The sequence below is a fragment of the Corvus cornix genome, chromosome 8 (genome assembly GCF_000738735.6).
Source record: "Corvus cornix cornix isolate S_Up_H32 chromosome 8, ASM73873v5, whole genome shotgun sequence".
Classification (NCBI taxonomy): Eukaryota; Metazoa; Chordata; class Aves; order Passeriformes; family Corvidae; genus Corvus; species Corvus cornix.
The window spans coordinates 5,557,729-5,583,804 of NC_046338.1; the positions used below are offsets into that span (position 1 = coordinate 5,557,729).

At 41.8% G+C, this 26,076-nt stretch overlaps 1 protein-coding gene across 2 annotated transcripts; it reads right to left on the minus strand.

Annotated features, from left to right (window-relative positions):
- PODN (podocan) lies at positions 1-26,008 on the minus strand. Of its 2 annotated transcripts, none has more exons than XM_039555666.1 (11): positions 25,718-26,008; positions 22,075-22,319; positions 20,421-20,514; positions 18,777-18,841; positions 14,504-14,613; positions 12,166-12,322; positions 10,646-10,761; positions 8,134-8,791; positions 5,663-5,811; positions 3,833-4,040; positions 1-2,730 (listed from the first exon to the last, which is right to left on the minus strand). In XM_039555666.1, the coding sequence occupies exons 2-10, from the start codon at positions 22,312-22,314 to the stop codon at positions 3,866-3,868; spliced, it is 1,764 nt and encodes a 587-aa protein (XP_039411600.1). In that variant the 5' UTR covers positions 22,315-22,319; positions 25,718-26,008; the 3' UTR covers positions 1-2,730; positions 3,833-3,865. The 2 variants fall into 2 exon arrangements, with proteins under 2 accessions (XP_039411600.1, XP_039411599.1); XM_039555665.1 differs by having other exon boundaries at positions 24,742-26,008.
- Positions 26,009-26,076: the final 68 nt, after the last annotated feature.

The window sequence follows — 26,076 nt, forward strand, 5'->3', positions numbered from 1 at the left end:
TATTTTTGGCACCTGATTAATTCTTTATAGCTCTCAAGCTGCATTTGTACTTCTGTTGCTGTGAAAAATCATAGCTCAGAAAAATCCCATTTCCCCCCATTTTGTGCGGTATCCTCTGTAATGAGGAAACATGGCTTTTAAAAGAAAAACAGCAAATAAACCCAGAACTTAGTCTGCATACAGACCACACAGGAATACCAAGCATGTGCAAATGCATATTTAGGGATAAAATTGCCAACTAAACATTTTAGACTTCAAATTTTCACTATTCATACATCTATCTCAGCCTTAAAACACTTTCATTCTTCTCTTTCCCAAATCCAAGCAAATCACAGGAAGAAAGTTATAGGAAAGCAGTGTGTGTGTTGCCTCTTTGTGGCCTAAGAAAAGGCCAACTTGCCAACTCCCATTTTCACTAAAGGAAATAATAAAATTAGAGCCTGTTCCTGGGTCCTGCTCCACACAAGGTCTGGATTGGATTTTTGGATTATGGGTACCACCCACAGTCAAAAAAATATGTGGGCTTAATCCCACAGATTTCTGATTATTCCTCAACATCCCTCATGGTGTCTCTTACTCCTTTAAAAGAAAGAAATAGACTACCATTTTGGTCTGACAGTATTATGTCCAGTGTCATAGTTGCTGATGATATCAGGTAAGTGAGGAATCAGGCCTGTGGCTCTCCCTCACCAAACTCTTACAGAACAATCTTGGAGCATATGAGGCTTTTACTGGGTAAGAGTGGTAGTTGTTTCTTGGGGTTTTTTTCCTGCTGGAAAACATTGTCCCATTGTCCCAAAGGAGAAATTCAGTGTGCAACTATCTTGAAATAAACTTGGATAAGGGTTTCCTAACTTTATCTGGTCTATACTATGTCCACCTTAAACTGTAGGTGGGTCTCCTTTGGCAAAGGCTGCCACTTGCTCAAGAAGCTTAACAGTGTCTGTATCATCCTAATATTTTTGACTCTACAGGTGCTACAATGAACCTTCACCCCTGCACTCACTGCATCAGACTCGTAAGGCATTCAAAGAAGTCTGAGCCACCTGACTTTTCATAGAATTGTAGTCCAAGGGACAGAAGTTGAAACACTATAGAACAGTACTCCATAAAACTGGACAAATCTGCATATTCTCAGCTTGTTCAGGAGTTTAATAAATTGGTCTTTTTCACAAAAGACTGGTAAAACTTCCACTGGTGTTTGCTGGAGGTACCTAGTTGACTTGAGCTACATTCTGTAGACATTTTACATTAAAATCTATCCCAGCAGTCAGCTGGAAGGATATTTTATTGCTCAGCTGTATAGCTGATATTCAAAAATGTGTGGGTTTTGCAACTTTTAGGGCCAAGCTTTTACTTTTTCAGGAAGCAATCTTTTCTTCTATGATTAATGATTGTGTTGAACTGTCTAAGGTAGGAAACAACAGCTTGAAATTACTGTTATGTGCTATGGGAGACCAAAGGGAGAGCGTGGAACTAGATCTCCAGCAGGAAAACAGCTGGTAAAAAGTTAAGCCAACTGTGTTTCCAAGTAAATCCTGGAATGCAGTTTGCAAAACAACACATGTTCAGTCAGAAATCCTCAAAAGAAAAGACCATTTTTCCAAGCAGATTAGCTGCCTCAGATGAAGGACATTATAACCAGCTAAGAAACTTGTACCTCTGTAGGTCTTCTTTTCCTTGGTTTCTTCATTTTCTATGATTCCAATAGGAGCTGAGAGCACTCAACATCATAAAATAGGGGAGGCTTTAAGGGAGTACGACAGCAGGCACTGTCTCCAGACTTGAACTAAACGAATTTCTTTTGACATTTAATAGTTTTCTCCTAAGACAGCCCACACTCACTAATCTCTTCTACATCATTAGCCTCACTCCTGACTCTCAGTGAGAATGAGATACACACTGTGGAAAATTCTACCACATACATTAAACTTCATCCTGTCACTCCATCCTCTGATCGCACCTTCAGAGACATTCACCCAACTGCCCCATGGGCAAACAACAGCAAGACAAAAAATTTACCAAAGCTCTGGAAGGCAGACATACAGGTTTTATATATATATATATATATATATATATATATTCACAAGAGCAATTGTTTTATCTTAAAACCTTTCTAAAACATACTGCATATACTGCAGGCTTTGGCAGTAGAGATAAAATATTACGGGATCCAGCCTTATTTTGTTTTTCTCATCCAAATATACACATTGTTATAACAGAGAAATAATTGCATCCAGAATTATTACTGCTGCTTGATGACCAAAATGCCTCATACACTGCTCTGCACATGAAACTACTGCAAATATCCATCTACCCTGGCCAACAACAGCTTCTTTTGGGTGGAGCAAAAGAAAAGTGGCATAAACATGGTTCACTTAAAATGCAGTGACAAAAATGGCATTTGAAGGCCTGTGTTCAAAACAGTCCCATATTGTTATTACAGATGGAAACAGTGAGGGAAGAGAAACAAAAGAAACAAAAGCCAGCTTTTGTGAGTTCCAGAGCAATCCCTTATGATCCTGGGTCTTGTATAAGATGATTTGGAAGCTTTGGAAAGGCATTCAGGGTCTCTCCCTGAATAAGGCACTGAAATACACTGTCTTCCATGAGCCTGGCCCAGTGCCATGACAGTTTCTGCGTAATTCATTGCACATTTTGCTAAGTGTTCTCTGTATATCTATAGAGATATATACACATAGACATATATGTATTTTTCCATATGTTTTCCTGCAAAACAGAAAAATAAAGTAAGTTACATAATGGAATACAGAATTCAGTGTAAGACCAACTTAGTACCTGTTGACATGTCACACGTGCCCCAAACTAAACCAGAGATGCACTGATTTTTAATATACCCCAAGTCTGTAGAGATAAATTATTTCTTGTTTAACAAAGTTTTCACATAGCCCAGCCAGGAGGGCTAATGTTTGACTTCCTGAGTACCTTCTGCCCTTTTCAAGCCCCATCATCTTTTAAGCCTTTTAGCACTATTCTTAGCAATTCCTTGTGTCATTCTCAGTGACAAAATGTTGATTAGGGACAAAACTATTTTTTCCCCACTCTCAAGAGTTTAGATCTCCGGAAGTAAAGAGCAGTCCTGAACCTCATCATCTTTGAACATAAGATGCTAAAGAGATGCAGTAAGTAGATTGCTATTCCTATGAAAAAAAAATATATATTCTTCAAATATCATTATATATATTCTTCAAATATCATTCTCCCTGTATCTTTTCTTCTGCAGTTGAAAAGAGATTCAAGTAAAGAGGCTATTCTTTTAATAAGAAATACACTAAGTACAGCTATATCTTCCCACTCCAAGCGGTCAGTGATTTAAATACGGCTTGAGACAGAGTTTGTAATCTAATGACATATTTAACAAACACCAATGGGTCTAATCTTACTTTAATTTGTCTAATTTTTTATGTGTTTTCAGCTCACATGTCTTCTGCATCAGCAAGCCTCACAGTTTGTTGTTTTCCTTTTGAAGGATATGCTTAAAAGTACCATGAAATACCTTTGCATTTTTTGTTATCAGAATTTCTAAACAAGGACCTGCATCTTTAACTCTCATGTCTCCTGTGGCTGTAAACAGAAGCCAGTAAGAACAGTCCATTGCCTCTGATAAAACAGATATATGCTGTTTCATTTTACAGAATATTGTATTTTCAACCCTTTTAGATTTGTGATTCCCCATCATGTTTTAATGGAAGTCTTTAAGTTCAGGGTTCAGACACTCACTTGTTATGCTTCAATCATGTGTGTAAACTGGAATTATTTACACAAGAGTCTGAGAACTGGGACCTTGATTTAACTCAACTACAGCTGTTACCTCTCACATGATGGGACTGTGTGAGTTCACATTTTATCTCAGTTCTTCTTCCTCTTCCTCTTCCTCATCTTCCATTTCCTCTTCTGAGTCATCCTTATTCTTTGAACTGTTGCTGAATTCAAGGTTCCCTTCAATATCCAGTACCTGTAAGTGCTTCAGGTTTTGGAAGGTACTTTCTTTCAGTGCTCCAACTGAAATCTTATTAAACCTGTAAACAAACAAAAAGGCACCCCTGTTAAAATAAACCCATTTTTATATGCAACACAGAAATGAGGAGACTAAGAGGAAACCATTCTGCAGCTACTCTACACTGACCGAAGTAACTCTAAGATTACACTGACTCACAACAGCACTCTAGAAGTGCTGACTCCTCTGGATGGGGGAAGAAATAAAATCATAATACTAGAATTCCTCCCCCACAAATTCTTTCTCTTGCTCTTCTGCTTTCTCCTTCCCAAAGAAGAAAGGCATCTGCTCCATAGTCCACATTTCAAAATGTAACTGATTTTTCATGACATTCTGTGTCATTCCTGGATAGTTTAACTCTTCACCTACAAAACTCAAAACAAAGTATCCCTTTATAAACAAAGCAGTAATTTTTCAGCTGTTATTTGGGTTTTCAGGAATACTAATAAACTAATCTGCAGTTTAAGAACCTGTCACATATACTGGTCTGTTGCTCTTGAACATGCTTAAAATTGTATTCTGTGTAATATTTCCATATGTATATTATTGTTTAACAGCACTGCAGTGATTAATGGCCTCCCATTAAAAATACGACTGAGCTTGGGTGGAGTTGCCTTCTGAATATGTTAGCAAAACTGTTTTGCAAATTCCTTTTTTCTTTATATAGAAATGTAGAATGTGGTATGTGGTTTCTGGTTCACATCCAAGCATTCACTAAAATCTCATAAATGTGAGCAGCTGAATAGACAGACTGCTCTAATTTACACCAGACTTTGTAATTTTATTTGCTGGGTATAGAATCATTCATCCATAAAGGTATGCTCCAGAACTATTCAGAACTACAGGGCAGTTTAGTTGCATATAGACAAAATAAGACCATATTTAGTCTTGTGCAGCCTGGGCTTTTTGAACACATCCATTGGATCAGCTTAATCAATTATTCTGTAGGGATTCATAAATTACTTCTAATTAATATTTTCAATAATATTCCATCAGATTAAAACTGAATATATTATGGGGACAGAATCACTTCTTGTGATATAAATCTCTGCTTAAATCAGTTGTTACTGTGAGTTTACATTACATGTAGAAAAAGGTCAGTATCTGTCATCTAAAAAAACAAAGTCCTCATCCAACTGACAGAGTGGGAAAATACCCAGTAAAGCCCCTAGACTGAGTTAAGTAACCTTCACAGTTGTAACCTGTCACTTGTTTCTGACAAAACTATCAAGGGAATGCACACAACTCCAAGATTAATCACACACACCTCACTGGAGGGGGATTTTGTTAAAATCCGGGGCCAACAGACACAGGCAAAGCTGTACTTCTACAAGAGGACTGTCAACTTTTGGCTCACAGCTGAATATTGGAATATGACATCATGTTAAACATTAATTTCCCAGAATTAGTGGCATGCCAAACCCATTCTAATAAGCATAGAAAAGACAAGCTCTCTGAAAAGAACTTATTATGTGTATCCATGTCTTTTCTGAGCAGATGAATATAGTTTTATCACATATTACTATGAACCAAATATGCTTGTTCAGAAAGTAAGGATTTAAAATACTTTCTGAAAAGTAAGCAATTACAAAGTGGATGAAGCAGGAAAAAATCTTGTGTGTTGAAGTGGAAACTTGGCCTTACCTGAGGTAAATCCCCTTTATTTTGGGTGTGGATTCAAAAGCATTCTCTGAAACCATTGTGATCTTGTTGTTCTGGAGATACAGATATTCCAGAGATTCTGGCAGGCCTAATGGGATAGATGTCAGCTGGTTGCCAGCCATATCTAGTGACTGCAAGAGAGACAACAAGGGGTCAAATAAATAACTCAATTTAAATATTAGAAACACTCCAGAAAGAGATTTAAGTTTGAAGTTATATTTGTTATAGAGTAAACTAACTTCATCTACCTCTAATTTGCATCAAGGTAAGCGTGGCCAAGACAGTTCTACTCTCTTACACTCCTACTGAGCATCCTGATTTCACATGATACATCATGCTGGTTTGTTTCAGAGTTCCAACATTTCTTTATCTCTGTCCCCAGGCATTAGCCCATGTCTGCTTCAAGTAAATTAAAAACAGGCTGAGTTTCAGATATGCATCAGAATTCCTTGGAAGCTGCTACTGCAAACACTTTGCTGGCTAAGGTTGGTAATAGGTACGGTTACATCTAAAACCATCTGGAAATATTCTAACATGGAGACATATGAAGACAGCAGGAATAAAGGTCATGATCATTTCTGAGATTAATTTTATCCAAGAGAATGGATCAATAGAAATGTTTTGGTATCCTGTAGCATTTTCATAGCACCAACCTGACACTCACTAGTTACACACTACTCAAAGCTACACTTCTGCAAACAACTGTCCTAATTCCAGTGCTTTTATTCCTCACATAATGCCAGTCTGGAAAACAATTATCAATAGAATCATTGAATTGTTTAGGTTGGAAAAAAGCTTTAAGATCATTGACTCCAACTGTTAACCCAGTACTGCCAAGTCCATTATGTAAATGTCTCACTTTGCAGTTGCAGAGTCTCCAGTGATTTCCATGGAAACTGTGGACTGAAGCATTTACTAAGTATATGCATGATCAGGGTCTTTATGGGATGGTTATTTGCCAAATTCACCCCAGTGCACCAACTCAGAAACCAACTGCACAGTTAAGCACTTAATGATAAAAAGGATTCAGCTGGAAACAGCCAACAAGAAGTAACGTTGTTCCAAAGAAAACAAACAACCATAAATGCCCCATTAGTCCAGCAGAATTTTAAGTCTGTGCTATTATCTGAACCCTGTTCAATGGGAGTGAGGTTTGCTGTGGGGATGGCCAATGTTTGATTCAGCAACACCTTGCTCTGGCTTGACACTGACTGCAAGGAAGTGACAGTAGAACAAAAGTTCCACAAAGTAATTGTGAATCACGACCTTTGAGAAGAAAAGCTCTTCATTCCAGCCAACAACTCCAGCTGCCTAACAGGGCTCATGACCCATTTTTGTTTGAAAATAAAACAACCTACATTTTATTAAGGTACTGCAGAAAAACAGTCCCAGCAGTCCATAATTTTCAACAGCATCTTCCTTCCAGACTTTGCACATTAGATATATTTGCACATGCACACATACACACACACACACACACATCAGTGAGGCATCAAACAAAGGCAAAAGGTATTATTAAAGCCAGGGACCAAATCTGCAGCTGATGCAAACAGCTCGACAGACACTCTTGCTGCATTGCTGATTGACATTAACTGAGCAACAAGCTATTGGTTTTTCCCAGACACAACAGAAAGGGAAACATTCATATAGATTAACATCAGGATTGTCTGAAAACACACTGGGGGCCAGTGTGACATATGCTCCATGTCCTTATCCCTGATCTGCTCTGAGATGTGCACACTTTGCCTGTGCAGTGACCTGACCATATGCACCCTCCATGGATGCCATATGACACAGGCAATACCTTTCACTGCAGGAAAGGGGCTGTTGCCTAAAAGGAAATGCAGACAAATCCTTCAGCCAGTGTAACAATTCTGAAAGGTCATTTTGCTCAGCACAAATGTGATTGTTCCTGCCTGCCTTATGGTTTGTGTTTAACTTTCTCCAACAATTAAGCAAATGAGAAGACTGCTGATTGAATCCAGACCTCTGAGCTGCTCCCCAGGTGCCTTAGCCAGCTGAGCTGCTAAATCCTACAGCTTGGCTTGTCTGACTATAAGCTGATGTGGGGGCTTTGAGAATTAAGAGTGTTTTTGTTTATGCATTCCTTCCTCCTGCTGTCTCTATTCAGAGCTGATTTTAAATCTTTTGGGAGACAAGCTTTTTGAAAAGCCTAATTTCAGTTTTAATGACAACATTCACTGATGTTTTTCTGAAAATATAGGACACTGTCAGGGTTCAGAAACAAAGCTGGACTGGCCAGCAGTGGAAGGTACCCACCTCTGGGACAACAGCACATCATTTCTACTCTAGAAACAGTGTGTAGCACTCACAATGCAACCCCAAAACATGAGGACCAAGCACATTTAGTATTGGTGCTACATAATTTGATTTAGGCAGACAGATGAGGACATCAGCATCACTAAAACAATTAGAGAAGGTGATGTTTCTACCTGGAGACTGCTGAGTTCTCTCCATGCTCTTGAATAAATTGAATTTACTTTCAGTTTATTGTTGCTCAAATACAGTTCCCGCAGTTTTGTCATCCCAGACAAAGTCCCTTTTGGGATAATGCTTATCTCGTTCTCCTTCAGCTTCAGAACCTGCAAGTTCTTTGGAAAGCCGAAAGGCACCGTGTGCAGATTGTTTCCAGAAAGATCCAGGGACTTTAGTTGCCGCAGTTTACGGAAGGCCTCCCGATGGATCTGGGGACTTGTGAGTTTGTTGTAGCTCAGGTTCAGCTCTTCAAGGAAGTAAGTAGTAGCAAAGTCATTCCTGTTAATCTCTGAGATCTGATTATGAAGGATCATAAGTGTCTTCACTCGCCGGGGCAGCCCACTGGGGATCCTTTCCAGCATGTTATTGTACAGGTGGACAGTGTGCAGCTTCTTTAAGCCCTGGAAGGCTAAGGGGTGAATACCTCGGGCTTTTAATTTGTTATTGTGGAGCAGAAGGTACTCCAGATTCTTAATTTGGGTCAAGACATCTCTGTCAATCACCTTAATTGCATTCTTCTCCAGGTGGAGGAGGACGATGTTTCGAGGTAAACCACTTGGGATTTGTGAGAGGTTATTGCTGGACAAATCCAGATATTCAAGACTAGACAATTTCCTTGGGAAAGCAGGAAAGAAAACACTCTCCGTTTAGATTCTGCAAGGTGAAACAATAACCAGTTTCCTCTAAGATTTTACAACCTTTGCTTTAGAGCCTTTTTACCCAGCATGGCTTCCACTACTGACTGCCCTTTTCTGACTCATGATATGAATGATGTGGACACCAAAACAGGGAGCACCCATATTTTCATTAGGGATTAGGACGTGGCACTGCCCCTGCTCCTCAGCCACACTAGCAAGACAACATGCCAGAGTCCACAGACACCCAAACTGCCACTGGGCTGAGGACTGAGATCACTTTTGCAGTCACAGATAGCAACATATGAGCAATTTCAGTGAACAAATACCACAACGAAGATGCCATGGGAGCACCACCAGAACACAGAGTTCAGCTCTCAGTTTCACAGAAACAAAGCCTGAGCATGAGTAATTTCTGTCTTTCTGAAAGTATATACTGAAATTGAAAGGCAAGTCTGCTTTCTAGATGATGGAATGTTACTCTTATGAAAAGCAGAAATGCTAACTCAGTGTCCTAGGCTAAGGTAGTGAACTTCTCCTGACCCTCCAGTATTATGGAAGTGAGTCAGGGCTAGAGCTGCTTTGTGTAAGCTACTGAATCTGGATTCCATGGTCTCAGTTGAAGCTAAATTAAACCCTCAAACCAGCCACTTATACCAACTGGATGTGGATCAACGGCATTATATGCCAGGACTGAGGAACCCTGTATTCCCTTGTATTTCAAGTCAGTTTCTCAGTTCAAATGAGAGTTTTAATCTATTGACACTACATAACCCATCGCAGATGACTAGAAAGTTTTCAGGAAACATGAGAACTAATGTGTTACAGACATTACTTACTGGTTACTACACTGCTATTCCAGCTATCCAGACATGCTCTGAATGAACAAATATAATCTTTAGGTAAAATACTTCATTGCTGCAAATTTGTAAGTCTTCCTAGGATGGGAATATCTTAACAAAAATTATATGTCCAACATGACCTGGAGGTGGACTCAACACAGATATATTAAACTACTAAGGGAGGTTTCTCGGAATGAGAAATGGAAAAGGAAGGCACAGTTTGGTACATTTTTGTGTCTGGAGATCAGGAGAGTTTACAGAACTAAATTATGGGCAGGACCGATTGTGTGGTCTGGATCTTCAGGTAGAAAAAGGGCAGCATTCAGTGCAAGCAAAGAAAAAAATGTTAAAATTTTTAAGTGCTAAGTCCCAGGCTAAATCTAGGACAGCCAAAGGCTATTTCTGTTTCACCAGTTGATAGCAAAGCTTCTGCAGCCATCTGGCTCTTGAGCAGTACCATTGCATCCCTGCCTGCTCCAGCAACCACCTGCACTGGGGTACAGCTGGGCCAGGGGAATTCACAGCTGTGTGTCTGTGGCTGCTTTCAAGTCACCTTCAGAGAAACACACAAGTGGCTCCAGTGAAGATGAAGGTGTGGCTCTAATGCCAAGTGAAGTGCCCTAGAAACTGGAAAGTCCCAGGTAACCTCACTTTTGACTGTTTTGGAAGAACAGAGTGTCTTTCCATGTTGTTCTAGGTGGCTTTTCCCAGAAGACACTTAGTACCTGTGTGACTGGGTCTGTGGCAGGCAGGGAGTGGTGCAGTCTGATGTTCACTGTCCTGTGTTTTGTATGAAACTATTCTGCAACCACTCACCCAGACCTTTGCTTTTGAATGGCAGCATCTGCATCTCAGATTTAGCAGTGAAATGCATAACACCATCCAGCTTTTAATAACTTTACTTTTTACTGTGTCCTTTGTTCAGTAGATGTGTGACTGTACCAGAGGGGGCAGACAGACACAGAGGTACAAACTGCACATCTCAGTCTCACCAAAAAGTTTCGTTGTCCATTCCCTCATTAGACAAGTAGTTATTCTGCAAATACAGCTCCCGCAGACCAGCAAGTTCGCTGAAGGCTCCTTTGGGAATCTTCTCCAGCTTGTTGCTCTAGACTCACCAGAAGCACAAAGCACAGTATTTGGCATGAATAAATACAACATTTGGGTTCTGTTCAACTAACAGGCAATTAAACTTCTAAAGGACTAGACATAAAATATTTAGGGGGCATTATAATGTGATGGACAGACTGGATCACACAGACAAATCTGGCTAAATGTCTCAATGAACAGTAAAAGGAAAAAATCACATCTAAAGTACACCTGTCAGATACTTTTGGTCCACTACTGGCTGCCTCTCATTTCTCATTGTCCTGGATTTTTCCCAGTCAAAATATCAAGGTAAATGTTACTACTGACAGATGGTGCACTTGCATATAAAACACTCATTTCTCTGCTCGTCTCCTCTGCCCTTAACACAACTGGGGACAGCAGGGAAGGAGACGAGTTCAAAGTGTAATCCTCAAAGTGTGAAACCCCTTTGGGAGTCTCACAATTAACAGGGAGATAATGATTACTGTAAGTGTAAAAAAATGCAGGGAACAAGTAAGTTCATACTTTGGAGAGAAATTCCAGCAATTTAAGGGACTGGACTGGTTGCATTTACTTTTCTTCAAGCTGGAGAAGTCTGTTCTCTAGAAGACTTTAACAAGAATTCTGGTGAAACCTTCAAGGGAAAAGAAAGCTGGGAGGCAGCACAGAGCTGCCTCAGTGCAGGGCTGATAACAGACTCCAGCCTCTGCACGTCCAAGGAGCTGTCAACACTCGGAGCTAGCAGACCCAGGACTCCCCACCACTGTGGCTCTCCCATTGCTAAGGCTCAGATCTCCAGCACAGACATGATGAAGCATTTTTATCATCATCAGATGACATGGAATTAAAAATGCTGGAGAGTAGTTAATAGCACAACTCTGCTATTGCGCTGTTGCTGGAGGAGTTGTAGCAGTAGAGGATGCCTGATCCAAACCGAATTGCCAGTTCAGTAGCAAGCAGCAGACACTGATGCTGGGAAACAGTGGTCTGTGTGAAACAAGTTAGTGAGCAAAGCCAGCACAGAGTGGCTGAGCAGCTATCAGGAGAAGTGGCATCAGTGGCAAACTTAACTGGGAGGTCATGGAAACATGGCCACGGAATGATGCACTCACTTCCTGTTCTAAGATGTATTAATATCGGTATGTGCAGGGAGGAGACCAACAATGCAACCACCCAGGAGTTTGCAATACATCCCCCTGCAAACACAGCAAGGCATTTCTGCCCCTTATGAGCATTCTGGTGATTTGCAAAAACCACTGTTGCTTATGGACAAAAAGGAAGGACACTGGGACAGCTACTGTTGAGAATACAGCAGGCAAGACTTAAAGTGGGCCTGGGGGTGTTTCCAGGTGCACTGGGATGTCTTGACTGTGTGGTGTGAAACCCACACAAACACAGGATTACAAAACTTTGTTGTCATTACCTGTAAGTGTAATTTATATAGTGCTGGAGGGAGATTCTTTGGAACATACTTCAAGAAATTGCTGGACATGATGAGTATCTCCACATTATTCGAGCCATTGAACATATTATCAGGTAACCCAGCATCTGAAAGTTTGTTGTTATGAAGATACACAGATCTGTTGGAAGGAAATAAAATATGAAGTTCAACAGATAGGGAGATCTGGAGTTTTTGTTTACTGAGAGAAATTAGTTTAAAACTTAATTTCAATCTTTTCTTCTTTCTTTGAGATAATTATATTTGTTTTTAAAATGTGTCCTTTAACTTAGCAAGGGATACAGGTGCAAAACCAAATGGCTGGCCCCAATACTCTCTGAAAGTTAGGTTTATTCCAAATCCAAACCTGCATGTGAATGCAAATTTCACAAGTGGCCTTATCTTCTTAAAAGAAGAAACTGAGTGCAAGCTGGGACTGTGCAGTACTTAGAAACACAGAATGTCAGTGTGGTGGCCTCACTCAGAGGGTTGGAATTATCTCTGTTTAACAGATATGCCCCAATTTTAACTTCTTTTTGGAGCTGAGTCTGGCCTGCTTGGGCTTGCAAAACCAACCGGGAGGTCTCGTAAGAAAGGACCATTTCTTAACTCGCCATTCTTCCTGCTCCCATGAAGGCTGGAAATACCCCAGGAAACAATTTGTCTCCTACTCCTAGAACTCAGAATAGGATACTAACAGAAAGAACAGATTTACTCAGTCTGGAAGAGTTGGTTTTTAATGAGCCATTGCCCTTCTTACTTTCAATCTTTAATATTCACAAAAAGTTTCTCCAAACAGATTTTCAGAAATTGACTCATTCTTACACAGGTTTCAATTCTGTACAAAGCAATGTACCTTTATGAAGTTATTCCTGCTTTTCACTGGCTTAACTGCTAAATGAATTCGTAAGACTTCTTTGTAACTGAAGAAGTTACAGGTTTTTAGTGACTGATTACCTCTTCCTTTCCTGTGTTTACCCCTAGGTGCAGCAGGCAGCTAAATTTGTAGAGAGGGGTTAAAACTGCAAAAGTATCAAAATGTGCTTTTTTTAACTTGTTCTTGGATTCTCTACCCATTGCAGAGGACTTGGCACCATCCTTCTGGAAGGAAGGAAAGGCTCAGTATGGAAATACAATTGTGTGATCACACACTCCAGGGAGTTCAGAGCTACACTGAAAGTATTGTTTACCCTGCATGGTCAGCTGTACTTTTAACTCACAAATATTTGCCTTTCTGAAAAACTTACTCTCCAAATAATCAGTCTGAGATCATGAACTCTGCTGGGGGCAAACAAAACAACTGAAACAACTGCGTTAGGATTTTATATGAGTGATCTTGGAAATCAATAAATTCTTATTCTGATTAAAATCAGTGTTGGTATAGAAGAGAGTGAAAATCACTTCAGAAGAGTCAGTAATTTTAGTATGGAACCAAAACACAGCAGCATCTGCATCTTCAGATTAAGGAAGAAAACATGTATAAATCTAGCTTCTTTCATCATGAGATATTGCCAGAAATCTGTGAGTGACTCAGCCCTTTCAGCTTCCAAGAGCCAAGAGACTAAAGGCCCAGGAAGTGCAGAATAGCTCCAGCTCTCAATGAATTCAGTGGGAATGGAGAGTTCTTCAGTTCATTACAAGACCAGGCTGTAGGGGCTCAGCTGGGTCAGCTGTAATTAACTGCTTCCAAACCTGGCTGTGTAAATTACTCCCAACAGAGTTTGGGATGTCTTTGCAGGATCTGGATGGTGCAGTATTTGGATGCTGCAGATTACTCAAAACCTCTTTAGAAAAGCCCATACCTCACAGGAGGTGGTCTGTGTGCCTCTGAGTTTGACATGGATGTGCTGCTGTGGATCCAGATGAGAAAACCACAGCCTAAAACTAAGCAGAGACCTTTGGCATCAGACCTGGGGTTTGAACACTTCTGTAGGTGCTGAAGTGCTTACCTTTAACAGAATTGAGTTATACTGCACTGAGTACTGCACCCTCCACCTGATTTTATTTAAAAACTAATGGACTGTAATAAAACTAGAGATTTCTAAATAGCTAATCTCCATTTTGAGAAACTAAATCTGTTCTTTTCAATACCTGATACACAAATAAAATAGGGACAATTTCATTTCATATTTGCAGAAGTGTCTGGCAGCTAGCAAAAGCCCTTGGAAAGTGTTTGTTTGATCTTTCATGCTGATAATAACACATTCTTTCCAAAAACACAAGTGGGCAATAATATAGTTTACCTGGATAGTTTCTTATCACCCACCAACTGCATCCAAGCAGGGGCAGAACACCAGTATTGTTTTACTTCCCAGTTCCTTACCTCAAGTTTGGTTTCTGTCCAAATGTGAGCCCATATATCTTAGTGAGATAATTGGCTGCAAAATCTGCACTGATCAAGGTATTTGGTAGGAATTTCGGAGCCACTGTTAGCTGTAAAAGAAATATACAGGGGAAACGCAGCAAATGTTTTAACCAAGTATTAGAGCAGCAGCAAAACACTTGCAAATTTATCTTCCCTGAACAGGCAAAGATAAATTAAACTGAATGTAGATTGCATGAACAAAAACAAATTGTCCTCACTCACTAATCTGTCCAGGAAGGAGACAGACTTTTGCTCTAAGATATGAAAATGTTTGTTTTGGTTGGAAGGGTCCTGTCTCTTTTTGGTGGAAGAAATCAAGAAATTGTTATTCAGAGAGCAAACACTTTGCTTACTATTGTTCCAAATTCCCCAGTCTGCTGTGCCAAAAAACTCCAACCCCCTCACGGTGACCTACTGCTTATTCACTTGCGAAAATGTATTGTGGAGGGGAAGTGTCACTTCACACGTCTGCTCCACTGCATCCATTTCTGATGATCTCTGCAAGGGGGATTCAGGCTCCCAAAGAACAAGGATACTTCTGAGCCAAATGATGGAATACTGAATGGCACTTCAAAGCAAACTGTACAGTGATACTTTGTTCAATAAACAAGTGATGTATGAGGAAATACAGAAAGGCCCTGTCTCCAAAATTTTATAGCTGACAACAGGTATAGGATTGAATGTGTTGCTCTTACTGCTATTTTTATCAGTGATTTTAAAAGCTAACCCTAAAAATGTCTGCATCTGAACAAATGGGTGGAGTGGAAAGTAATCATCAAAAAAAAAAGCTCAGTTTTAGAGAGCATCCAGGTAATACAATAGCCAGGTTCGCTGAGTGACTGTTAATAGCAAAGTCATTCACCTACAAACCAAGAATACAGGCTACAATCCAGGCTGGATGGAGGACAGTTTTCTGGGAAGCATAAATCCAGAAGCTTTAAGCATCAGGATAAAGCCCTTGGGAAACAAATTTTTAACACAATGCTGTAATAGATAACCCTTGAGTAGAGAAGACACTGAATTGCAGTTGGCAGGTGCAGCCACCCTGGTTACAGGTGTTCACTGCAGTAGTAATGAGACCACTCAGTGTTTTATGTGCACTCCAAAGGGCTCTGGAGAGAACATCTTTCCCAGGGAGGTAACTGAATTCTTTGTCATCTTTGAGATCAGGATGGGAAACTGGGGCAATGGAAGAGAGCTGCCTTCTAGCCTGAAGTTCATGGAATCTGTAATCTTCCTCACAGCTCTGTTGTGGTGAAACAGAACCTAGTCCTTTCAGCCAACAAAGCACAGCAAAACTCACATGATGAGAAACCATATTTTTCAAACTTTTATTACTATAAAACTGCAGTTGGTTATGAATAATAGCGTAAAACCAAAAATATTTAAAATATGAACACTGTGTGAAAGGAGACACTTTATTGGAGAACTGCCTAAGCCTTAAAAAAAACTTAACCTAAGCCTTAAGCTATGTATTTATCCAAATAGTGCCTATACCCCTCTCTACTGGTATGTCAAGTGTGCATTGATGAACGCCATCCATGAACTTCCAATTTACTGGACTCATAAAACAGTCTTCTTTAAAAAAAAAAAAAAAAACAAAAAACCCCCCCATTATTTACTGTTCTTCATTTCCAGCTGTCCCAAAACCTCCATCCTTAGCCTGTCTCAAACATTTAATGGTCACAAACACAAAAAAGATCTTTCCCACAAATCACACTGCTATCAGTATTTCCAGGTGGTTTGTGAGCACTGGAATGAGGCATTCTGCATATTACTGCAGTTGTTCTTGGCTTTGGTGGTAATCTCTCACCTCCTGATCTGGGAGATATGATTTCAGGGAACTGGATAAAAGCACTCATCTCTGAGTAAGAAGGTCCGACAATGCCTCAGAAAGAAATAAGTCTCTACCATGACACAATATTAACAATTCAGACACAGGAAACAAGACAATCATTTTGATACATGGTGGTACATTAAAGCTTTTTTCCAGTCAATTAGGTCATAACTTTTATACAAAACAAAGGACATGGCTCAGACATGTGAAATGAAAGACATCAGAACCACAAGAAAGAGGAAAGAGAGAAATTTAATCCAAAAGGAGTTTTCACTTGCTCAGGACTTTGCTGTGGCATTTCAGCACTTGGTCATGAGACTGATCTTCACTGATTACCTGCTTGAAGGATTTCTGCTGGATTGTTTTAAGTGTTAGCAAAAATCAAGTTGACTTGAATAGCTTTGTCTAATTTATTGCCTAACAAGAAGCAATCTGCATTTCTCCAGCTGCAATTCTCTTTCAACTTTATTTCTGCACCTTCCTTTCTATGTGGCAGAGAGTGTTTCTCCACTGTTAACTAATGAATTCAGAAGGTTAATAGAAAAAGTCATTACCAGTTTTGAAACCATTTTTCTTGCTTGGATGAAGCTTTGATAAAAACAGAAGTACTGGACTGGGGTGAATCCCATATCACTTTCAGGATATGGGAAAATGCAAACCTTCTGCCACCAAAATCATCTGCTTATATTAAATAATAATGACAGCTCAGGATCTGGTCTATAGTTTGGTGGAACAATTTCTTTCATTAACAAGGTTTACTGTGCACTCTTTATGAGAGATACAAAACATGAGAATGGGGGTGAAAAATTAAAAAGGAAACTACAGCAGCTGCTCTTTACTTGAAGTACTTGTTACTCACAGGCCACAGAAGGCTTTTAGTCTGTTACATTTCTTTTCTCTGATCAACTATGCCAGTTTAATGAAAGATGATTTAGCTACATCTGATGGGATCACAATGGAAGATAAAGCAGCATTAAGATAATCCATAAAACAAGGAGCAAACTACCAGCAAATCCCTGCTCTCCTCCAGATACCACAGTAACTTGATCCACAATGTTTCCTGCTGCAGAGGAGATGCAGTTTGAAGCCAATCTGGTTTGTCCTGGCTTGTGATTTATAAAGAAATGTGTTATTCTTGCGGTTCTACAATCTCTCACTCTAATTACTTCTGACATTCGCTGATGTTTGCAATTTCTTTTGGGATTCTTTTCTCTCTGCAGCAAAGCCAGAAAAACCAAACACTTTGTTTTGTTACACAGGGAAAATCAGAGTGCAAGGTTCTGGAATATTAGTCACAGTCTGGCTTGTTCCTTTTTATGGAGTTATTAAGCCAAGATTGTTACATGGAAATGGTGCTTGAAAGAGAGAAAAGAACACAATGTTACTGTACTAAGGAATGGGTTCTATTCTCAATCACTCCATACAGAAATGTATGGAGTGATTCTGGATGTGTCTTGGCCTGACTGAAACCTGAATGTGGCCACATGTATTTAATCAGAAAATCAAATGGTCCCAGATTTTAAGAGGATAATAAAATATATATACAGACATTCAGAGAGAGAGAAGGTGGGATGGAAGGGCAGGATTTTTGTAGACAAAGAAGTTCTCTCAGATGTTTTAACTTATGTTTTTCTGTGGATCCCAGTTTCTTTTGTAGCAAATATTTGTGGACAATCACTGGGGATAAAGAAAGCCATAATGGGAACCACCCAGATGCAAGGGTATATGAGAAGCTATTTCATTTCCTAGCCTTGGCAGGAAAGATGTGCTTCTGTTAAGACATCCAACCTAGGTCATTAATAGGAAAGCATCTGGGATCTTCTCCATCATAAGAAGAAATTCAGCTCCTAACCACTGCAGCAGCTAAAAGAATAAATTAATGACTGGCACAGTGTCACTGTGTGTGGGTATCCTCCCCATATCAAACCTAATAAGAATGGGAGTCAGGGAAAACTGGATAGCTTTTTACAGATCTTGATGGCTCAAACAAAGGCACTAGGATGTGTTTGTTCACAAATTTTTCAACCAGCCTCATCTGATAAGGCAGCATTTCACATCATTACCCTACATACAGGCAGGAGCCAAATCTGCATGCAGCTGATCCAAAGCCTGCTGAAGACAGTGGTAATTTGTACATGCAGGGGCTGTATCCCCCTACACGAGGGAAACCTTTCACCAGGTGCACAAATAAACAAGTGTTCAAAATATACCTGCATGTGCAGCCTCTAAACTTTTGACATACTGTTTTGACCTTAGATGAACCTGCCTTAGAATATCACTTTAGCACAGTTTTACTTAAAGTAGTACATATATTTTGAAAGAATTGACATCTTGCTCATTTAATTTTCAGAACGCAACTAGAAAAGAACTCTAAAAGGCTTCAGAGCTTCTTACCTTATTGTTTGCCAGGTACAGGTAATTCAGGTTCTCCAGATGCTCAAATGCTTCCTCTGGCAACCCTTAAGAATAGGAATAACTAATCAGTGACATCAGCACCTTACTGCCATTCTGAGTGAAAATATCAGAGGACAGCTTTCCCTCTCAGTATCTTTCATGTGAGATTGAAATACTTTTTAATGCCACTGAAACAATCTGATTCAAACCTATTGTTGTCTCTTTTTATTTAATTGGAAAAAAACCCAAACCCACAAACCAAATCAAACAGTACAAACTTGTTAAGAGCAATGGATAACTATTTAAAATCCTGATCACACAAGGCTTTGTGGCCAAGCCCACTGGCAGGGGTCAGGTACATAGCTGTGCAGATCTGCCCTATGGCTGATTATCAGTGCTTGCAGCAACCACACTATCTGAGAACCTTCTCCTGTAATTTGCTTATGATTCTGCAAATCTTTTTTCTTGCAAGGACATAATCTGAGGTTGCTTAATGATCAGATCAACCCGATGCATGACTATATTGCCAAAGTTACCCCAGTATCTGCATGTCACAACCCTTCTCTTGCTCCGCTCCCCCACAATACAGATATCCAAACAGTAACCAGCTCAGAGAGCTGATCCAGCTCAGGGCTTATCGTCCCCAATAATTATTAATTTTCATCTGAGTCACCCCACATCCAGCTGATCACACAAGCACAACTGCTGTCACAATGGAAAGCCTGCAAGTAACACTTTCACCTGGCACTTAGATAACCATGAGTCAAAGGTGGAGCTATTTCCCATGTCAAAACATGTTGGAAACTCAGGGCTGCACTGGGGCTTGTGAAAGAAACATGAAGGCCCAGAAGTCATAATGTCAAAGGCTGGATATATTAAGCACAGCTTTCCCTGTGCTGTGTAAGAGTGCTGTGCCTTGAAGCCCATGTATAATATGCCCACAATCTCATAAAGTTTTCTCTCTAACATTGCAATAAGGATAAAAAGAGCATTCAGATCAACTGGCTGACACATAAATTATTAATAATTACTTCTTTTGCATCCCATATCCTCCTCTCTTACTGTTTACTCCAATTTCTCTGTTTCTTTTGCTTTCCTCGCTAACCCCTTGTCAAGTTTCTCTAATAAGCATAAGACTGAGCCAGCAAAACTTGCCTACAAAAATCAAAATGGTTTGAGAAGGGTAGAAATGTCCTTATTTGCAATATGTATATAAATTCATACCAAATTTGACAAGGACAAAACTGGACCAAACTACCCTGACTGACTAGACTGAACTAAACAAGGTCATTCAGGAGGAAATCATTCAGCATGTGGATGTTTCTGGTTCTCAAGTGCATTGCATGGAAGTGCCTGTGGGACCAGAGGGAGTTTCCTGGATGAGAAGATCTCACACCACAGTACACGAGCTGCTGCCAGGTCTCCTCCACTGGTTCAGCAGGGCTGCATTCTTCTACACTGAGTATTATGTTTCAGATGATAAAGTGTCTCCAAGATCTGTGTGATGGCCAGAGGAGTGAGGCTCACAGCAAACCACTCCAACCAAGGCAATCCATCACTCTGGCTTTCCTTATCAGCTGTCACTGGCCTCATTGCACAAGCTGGTGTTCTGGAGGCACAGGCTTTGTCCACCCCGTGGCTCACCTTTTGAAGTCAGCCTGTTGTTTTGCAAATTGAGAGTTTCCAGTCTATAAAGACGAGCAAGCTCTTCTGGAAAGATTTCTTCTATCTGATTATTCTAAGAAAATGGAGAGTATTAATCATCAGCAAAGTAATCCAAGAAGGATCCCAGTAAACCCAGACTGTGAACTTAAATAAAATCTGGAAGTGAACCCACCATGTCAAATCCTTGTCAAGACTTCTCTCAGTAATGATCCAAACTCAGATCTCAAACCGAAAACATCCAAACCCAGCAGCATTTGAAAGACTGACTCCTGCTCATCTCCAGGATGCACCAAAGAGTGTGATTATGCCTGGCAAGGCCCACAATCCATCTGCCACAGCCAAACCTTGTAGCTGCAGCAAGGCATTTGCTACAAGGTTGGCATGGTGGATTTCCAAGTTTATGGCTTCTGTTATTCATGGGTTGTTTTAAAAGCCACTTGTTATGGATAGGAAGCATTAAACTGGGTTCACTTTCACTGGCTGTGCTGTCAGGGGTGACTGCCATCAGATTTTCATTAACATGCTGACTAACATTCTGACCATTAATGAGTGGTTCTAGTTTTAGCATCCAGGGGACCAGTCAAGGACCCACTGTGCTGGAAGCCAGGCCAGTGCACAGAAGGTGGCAGCTGCAGCTCCAAAAAGCTTCCTTTCTTTTGGCAGCAGAGGCAGGAGCCATGGCTAGCACACGCCTGGGACAGAGCTGCTGAGGAAGGTGCCAGCTTCCATTACAGTTTTTCTAAATGAAAAGCTCTAAACAAAATCTGCGTTTCATCCATTGAACAGAATTGACAGATGGGAGCAATAAAGCAAAAGCAGTTGGTGAAGGGCCAGGCATTGGAAACCGGAACTACTGCCACTGCTCCAAGGAGGCACGGCCACAGGACTGCTATGCTCTAGCCCTTCTGGTTAGAAGCACTGCCCTTTCCCTGTCAGAGCACTGGCAGGGAAAGGACACCTGCCCAAATGCTGGTCACAGGGATCAATTAACTAACAGCAGAGCATGGAAACATGCTGACAGTCTAGGACCTCCCAATTCTTCTTCCTGAAGCTCATATCTCACATCTTACTTGTCCTTTTCATGAGAAAACATGAGGTGTGTGGAGCGGGACCATTGCATGACATCAGTGTCTTGGCCACAGGCAGCCCAGCACCAGGCAGTGCCACTTCGGGTGATGGGTGGCAATGGCCAGCTCATTCCTGCTCCTTGCTGAGTCCATGTGCTGCAGGGAGAGGTGGGACACTGGGGGACACGGGCTGGCCTGCCTCTGGCCTGGCTCTCTGTGTCTGAACTAACATGCCGTGCTGCCCAAAAAATTCTCTGCCATTTATCGTCTTCTTCAAAGACATCTCAAAATGAAAGGCCTCCACCAGAAATATGTGTTGGCCAAAGGAGAAACAAGAAATTGTTGGTTTGGACAAAAATTTTTCTCATGGAGCTGTGAGAGCCTGTGGAGCTCTTTTTCCCCTCCCTGGATCTGAGGGGAGAGGATGCTGATAACCATGCGCATTCGTCGAGCTCAGGAGCCAGGCCTGCTGCACCTGCTGCTCCCGCCGGGAGCCAAGGAGGGGCTGAGGGAAAGCACGGGGTTCAGGGGAGGGATGAGGGCACGGGGCCGAGGGATGCCCTTACCTGCAGGGAGAGGTGGTTGGTCAGCTCGGGCAGCAGCAGCGGGAACTCCTTGAGGTCGATGCCGCCGCAGTCCACGACGCCCTCCTGGGTGCAGCCGCAGTCGCGGGGGCAGGCGGGGCCCGCCCCGGGCCGCCGCCGCTCCGGGCCGCCCTCGGCGAAGTCGCTGTCGGCGGCGCAGCCCAGCGCCAGCAGCGCCGGGAGCCCCAGCAGCGCCAGCAGCGCCCGGCCGCCGGCGGGCATCGCCCCTGCGAGCCGGACAGCGGGTCAGCGCCCCGGGTCAGCGCCCCGGGCCAGCGCCCCGGGCCAGCGCCGCGGGGGCAGCACTGGCGCGGCCCCGCAACCCCGGCCCGGCCGGGGCCAGCCCCGCCGCCGCCTCCCGCTCTCCCGGGGCGCTTTCGCGTCCCCTCAAGGCGCTTGGCGCTGCGCAGCCAGTGGGCCCCGGGTACAGCCGGCGGCCCGGCAGCATCCCCCGCACCGACCCCGACTCCCCAGGTTATTTATTGCCTTTTTCATATTGAGAAACGCCAGATGATCCCGCAGATACAGGGAAGAGGTTATGCAATGTTAGTTCAATGTGGCTGTCGGTCGTACCGTTCCTCACGGGTTTGCATAGGAAGAAACTCGTCTCGTTATTTACACATAGAGGCTGGAGAAGGTGACTCAGAGGGGCTGCTACACGTGCAATAACAAAACCTCGCGCCTACTGAAAACAGAATGGGCTTCCTATGGATTTTGGACAGTGCTGATCTGAACCTAAAACACTTGGCCAATGTTCAGCTTTTATCTTTCTGGCCGCAGGTTAAAATAATCCAAACAGAAGCTGAGTATCTACTGGAGCAGCCAGCTGGCCCTAACCCAGCCCCCTCGGTCCCACTTTCTGCCCTTCTCAGATTTCATACATAAAGGTTTGCAGTCAGGGTTGGTTATGACTTCTTGTTTATCCTCTCAGCTATTCTTCACAGAAGGATTTGACAGTGATGAGAAACACTTAGGCTGATCTTTTAAGGTGAAAAGGCACGATGGATTCATGACCTTATGAAATAAGTACTCTCTTCACCTCTGCTAGCCCAGATTCCTTCTTCGCATCAGAAACAAGAACCTCACAGAGCCAGACTGGCAGCTGTCAGAACTGCATGTCTATATTTACATCTGCCCACAGCTCCTTGCGGCTTTGCACCAGGAGCTCTCACAGAGAGCTTGGGTGCTTGGGAAGCATTGGAGAGATCCTGCTCTCAGTCACAGTCATGAAAGTCTTAAATAATTTTTTTAAACACTGACTTATACTTGAAGAAATGGGAGCAGGTGGGACTACAGGGCAGAGCATCCCAAAACATGGATGCTGGTGTTGCTTTAGTCCTGGTCTTTGCTTCAAACATGCTGGGTTGATGATTTTAAGTATTTATCATTATGTGCTTGATCCCTCTTCCCCCTGCTCCACTATTTTACAGCTTTCATATCTGTAATAGCTGAATATAATGAAATTCATCTCTTTTATAAAACATTCCTTGTATGGCAGCTAGATATTAATACTGAGACCAAAATTGGCCATATGGAGTATGCCAACAGAGGATTAGTAAAATCCTTAGTATTTGGTGACCTAATCTCAGAAAATATTTCAGAAATTTTAGGGAAAATCATCTCAGAAAGTACTTCAGATCTCTAAGAAAGTATTTTTCCTCTATAACATCTCACCCTTATAGATACTTGCAAAAGAAACTATAGACAAAAAACCTTGTATATACAGGTCTCAGTCAGCTCTGCTGTAACACTACCAGCGCTGTTCCCAGAGCACAGTTACATCGTGGTTGGTCTTGGGCTCTACAGATTTGCAACATGCTGACTTTTCCACATCTATTGGTGAAAAGATGTTAAAAAATTAACATGAAATATTCTATCTATTGCAAGTAAGTGTTTGAGAAAATCTCACCCCCTTATCAATATGCATGTGTCTGCTACAATGCCTTTGGAGGGAATGCTGCTCTAGCACAGTGAGACACTTTGGATACAGGAACATCTGTGTACATCTGGAGTGCAGGCAGTAAAACCAGGCATGATTGTGATTTTCTTTTAGTTCAAAGAAAGGCTGAAGTAACTCACTCCCTTTCAACTCATTCCCATGGGCCTGATTCACAGCCTTACTAAGAAAGCTTCTAAAGGAGTAGCTCAAAACCCACTAGAAAGAGTCAGTCCTGTTCCCTTGATATAGGAGGGCTTTGGATCAGGACCTGCTACCCAAAGACTGAAGTGACACTGAAACCAGCTCAGGGGCGTCTGTGGCTGTATCTTTCTGGGTCCAGACACAACTGATACCTGCACTTTGATGCCTCACAACACGAGAGTGCTACAAAAGGCACAGTCTCAAGAGGTAAACTGAAGTTTCAGGAGTTACTGAATGCTTCTCAGTGATTACAGTTCCCCCAATAAACAACAGAATCACTTTCAAAATATCTACTCTCTGTTACCTATTATTCTCCAAACACATTCTCACAGGACACACATACACAGAGATGAGAAAAACATTCACTGAAGGAGAGGATTCTCCTCCAAAATCAACAGGTTAACTGAGTTTGTTACACTGAGTACCCTTGCTAAAAGCTGCAGCTGACAGGCAGGCTGCTGCAGCAGGTTGTCTGACAAGCCAGCTTTAAAAAAAACAGAAAAACTCACCTTTGCTGTCAGAAATCAGATGAATGGAGAAGAACATTTCTCTTGCCCCCACAGGCTCTCAGCTCATGCCATGTCAGTAACATGCACTGAGCTCAGAGCAAGTCTCCCCTTTCCAAGCCAGATCCTTTCCAGATGTGAGCAGCAGAATTGGAGAGAGCAACAGGCAACCCTCTACCAGTGAGAGCTTCCTGCACTTCCCAGCGAAATCAGAGAGGAATTTTCCAAAGTCACCATATGGGAAAATGTGAGTAGGAAAGAGGAAGCAGCTACAGCCTGAATATAAAGACTTGGGAAATAAACAATCTCCCATTACTTTTGTCAACGCAGTTTGCAAGATCCGTGAGCGAAGCCAAAAGCCAGCATGCAGGAATTGGCAGAAGAGAAGCAGAGACAGTGTGCATGCTTTTGCATTTCATTGCAGGACACTGGAGCTGCACCGTTACTGCACCTTTGAGTTTAGCTGCATTCAACCCAAATCATTCCCAGGTGGGAATGTCCTCCCATTCTCTGGGGGTCTGGTTCAAATTAGCTAGGAGGAGATAGATCAGCAGTTTTTCCTGCATTTTATCTCCCTCCCCTTTAACTCTCCCTCCTTTTCAACACATCAACTGATCTTCGGGGACCAGGGATCCATAGGCTGAAGCTACAAATGTCTTAGAGGCAAAGTTCCCAAATATGCTGTAACACCCCATCCATTCAATCTCTTTTCTATCTTCTATATCTCACATTAACAGCACCAACATCAGAACCTTCCACCACGCGCGCACACACACACACACACACAGAGACATTCAGCCCAGAAACCTCACATTTCTTATTTGGTGAAAAGAACAGGAACATACAGTTGATAACAGTATGCTCCAAGTGCAGCAATACTACCAAGAAAGCAACACAGCTTTTTGTCCCTGACAGCCCTTACTATATAAAATATAAAGCCACCTGTTTTGTGAGTACCCCGCAGTGCTCCATACAGTACCTCCACAAAACCTGCAGAAGATCTGTCCTCACCAACAACACGATCTTCTTGCTGGATTCCAAAGAAGGGACACTGATTCTTTCCTCTCCACTCCAGCTGAACTAAAGTCTAAAGCAATTAAGTTATTTCCTCCCTCTCTTCATCCAGGCTTATATCAACTGGAACTGATCCCCCTGTGTGCCACGTGGAAGTTTCAAAAGTTTGAGTGGGAAGTGGTTTTTTTACTGAAACAAAAATAAAAACAAAACAAAGCTGGCTGCTTTTTCCTAGTGACTCAGAGATCCAGGACACATTTGCCTGCTACCCTTTCTGTATAGTCCATACAACAAAATGTGCACAATTTTTCAGGGAGGAGGAGT

Excerpts from the sequence above, each read along its gene's own strand:
- PODN (XM_039555665.1), bottom strand. The coding sequence starts at position 24,778 with ATGTTCTTCTCCATTCATCTGATTTCTGACAGCAAAG. Across the intron at positions 22,320-24,741 it reads TCTGATTTCTGACAGCAAAG|GGGCGATGCCCGCCGGCGGC; the intron begins GTGAGTTTTTCT and ends TCCGGCTCGCAG. Across the intron at positions 4,041-5,662 it reads ATAAAGGGGATTTACCTCAG|GTTTAATAAGATTTCAGTTG; the intron begins GTAAGGCCAAGT and ends GTTTGTTTACAG.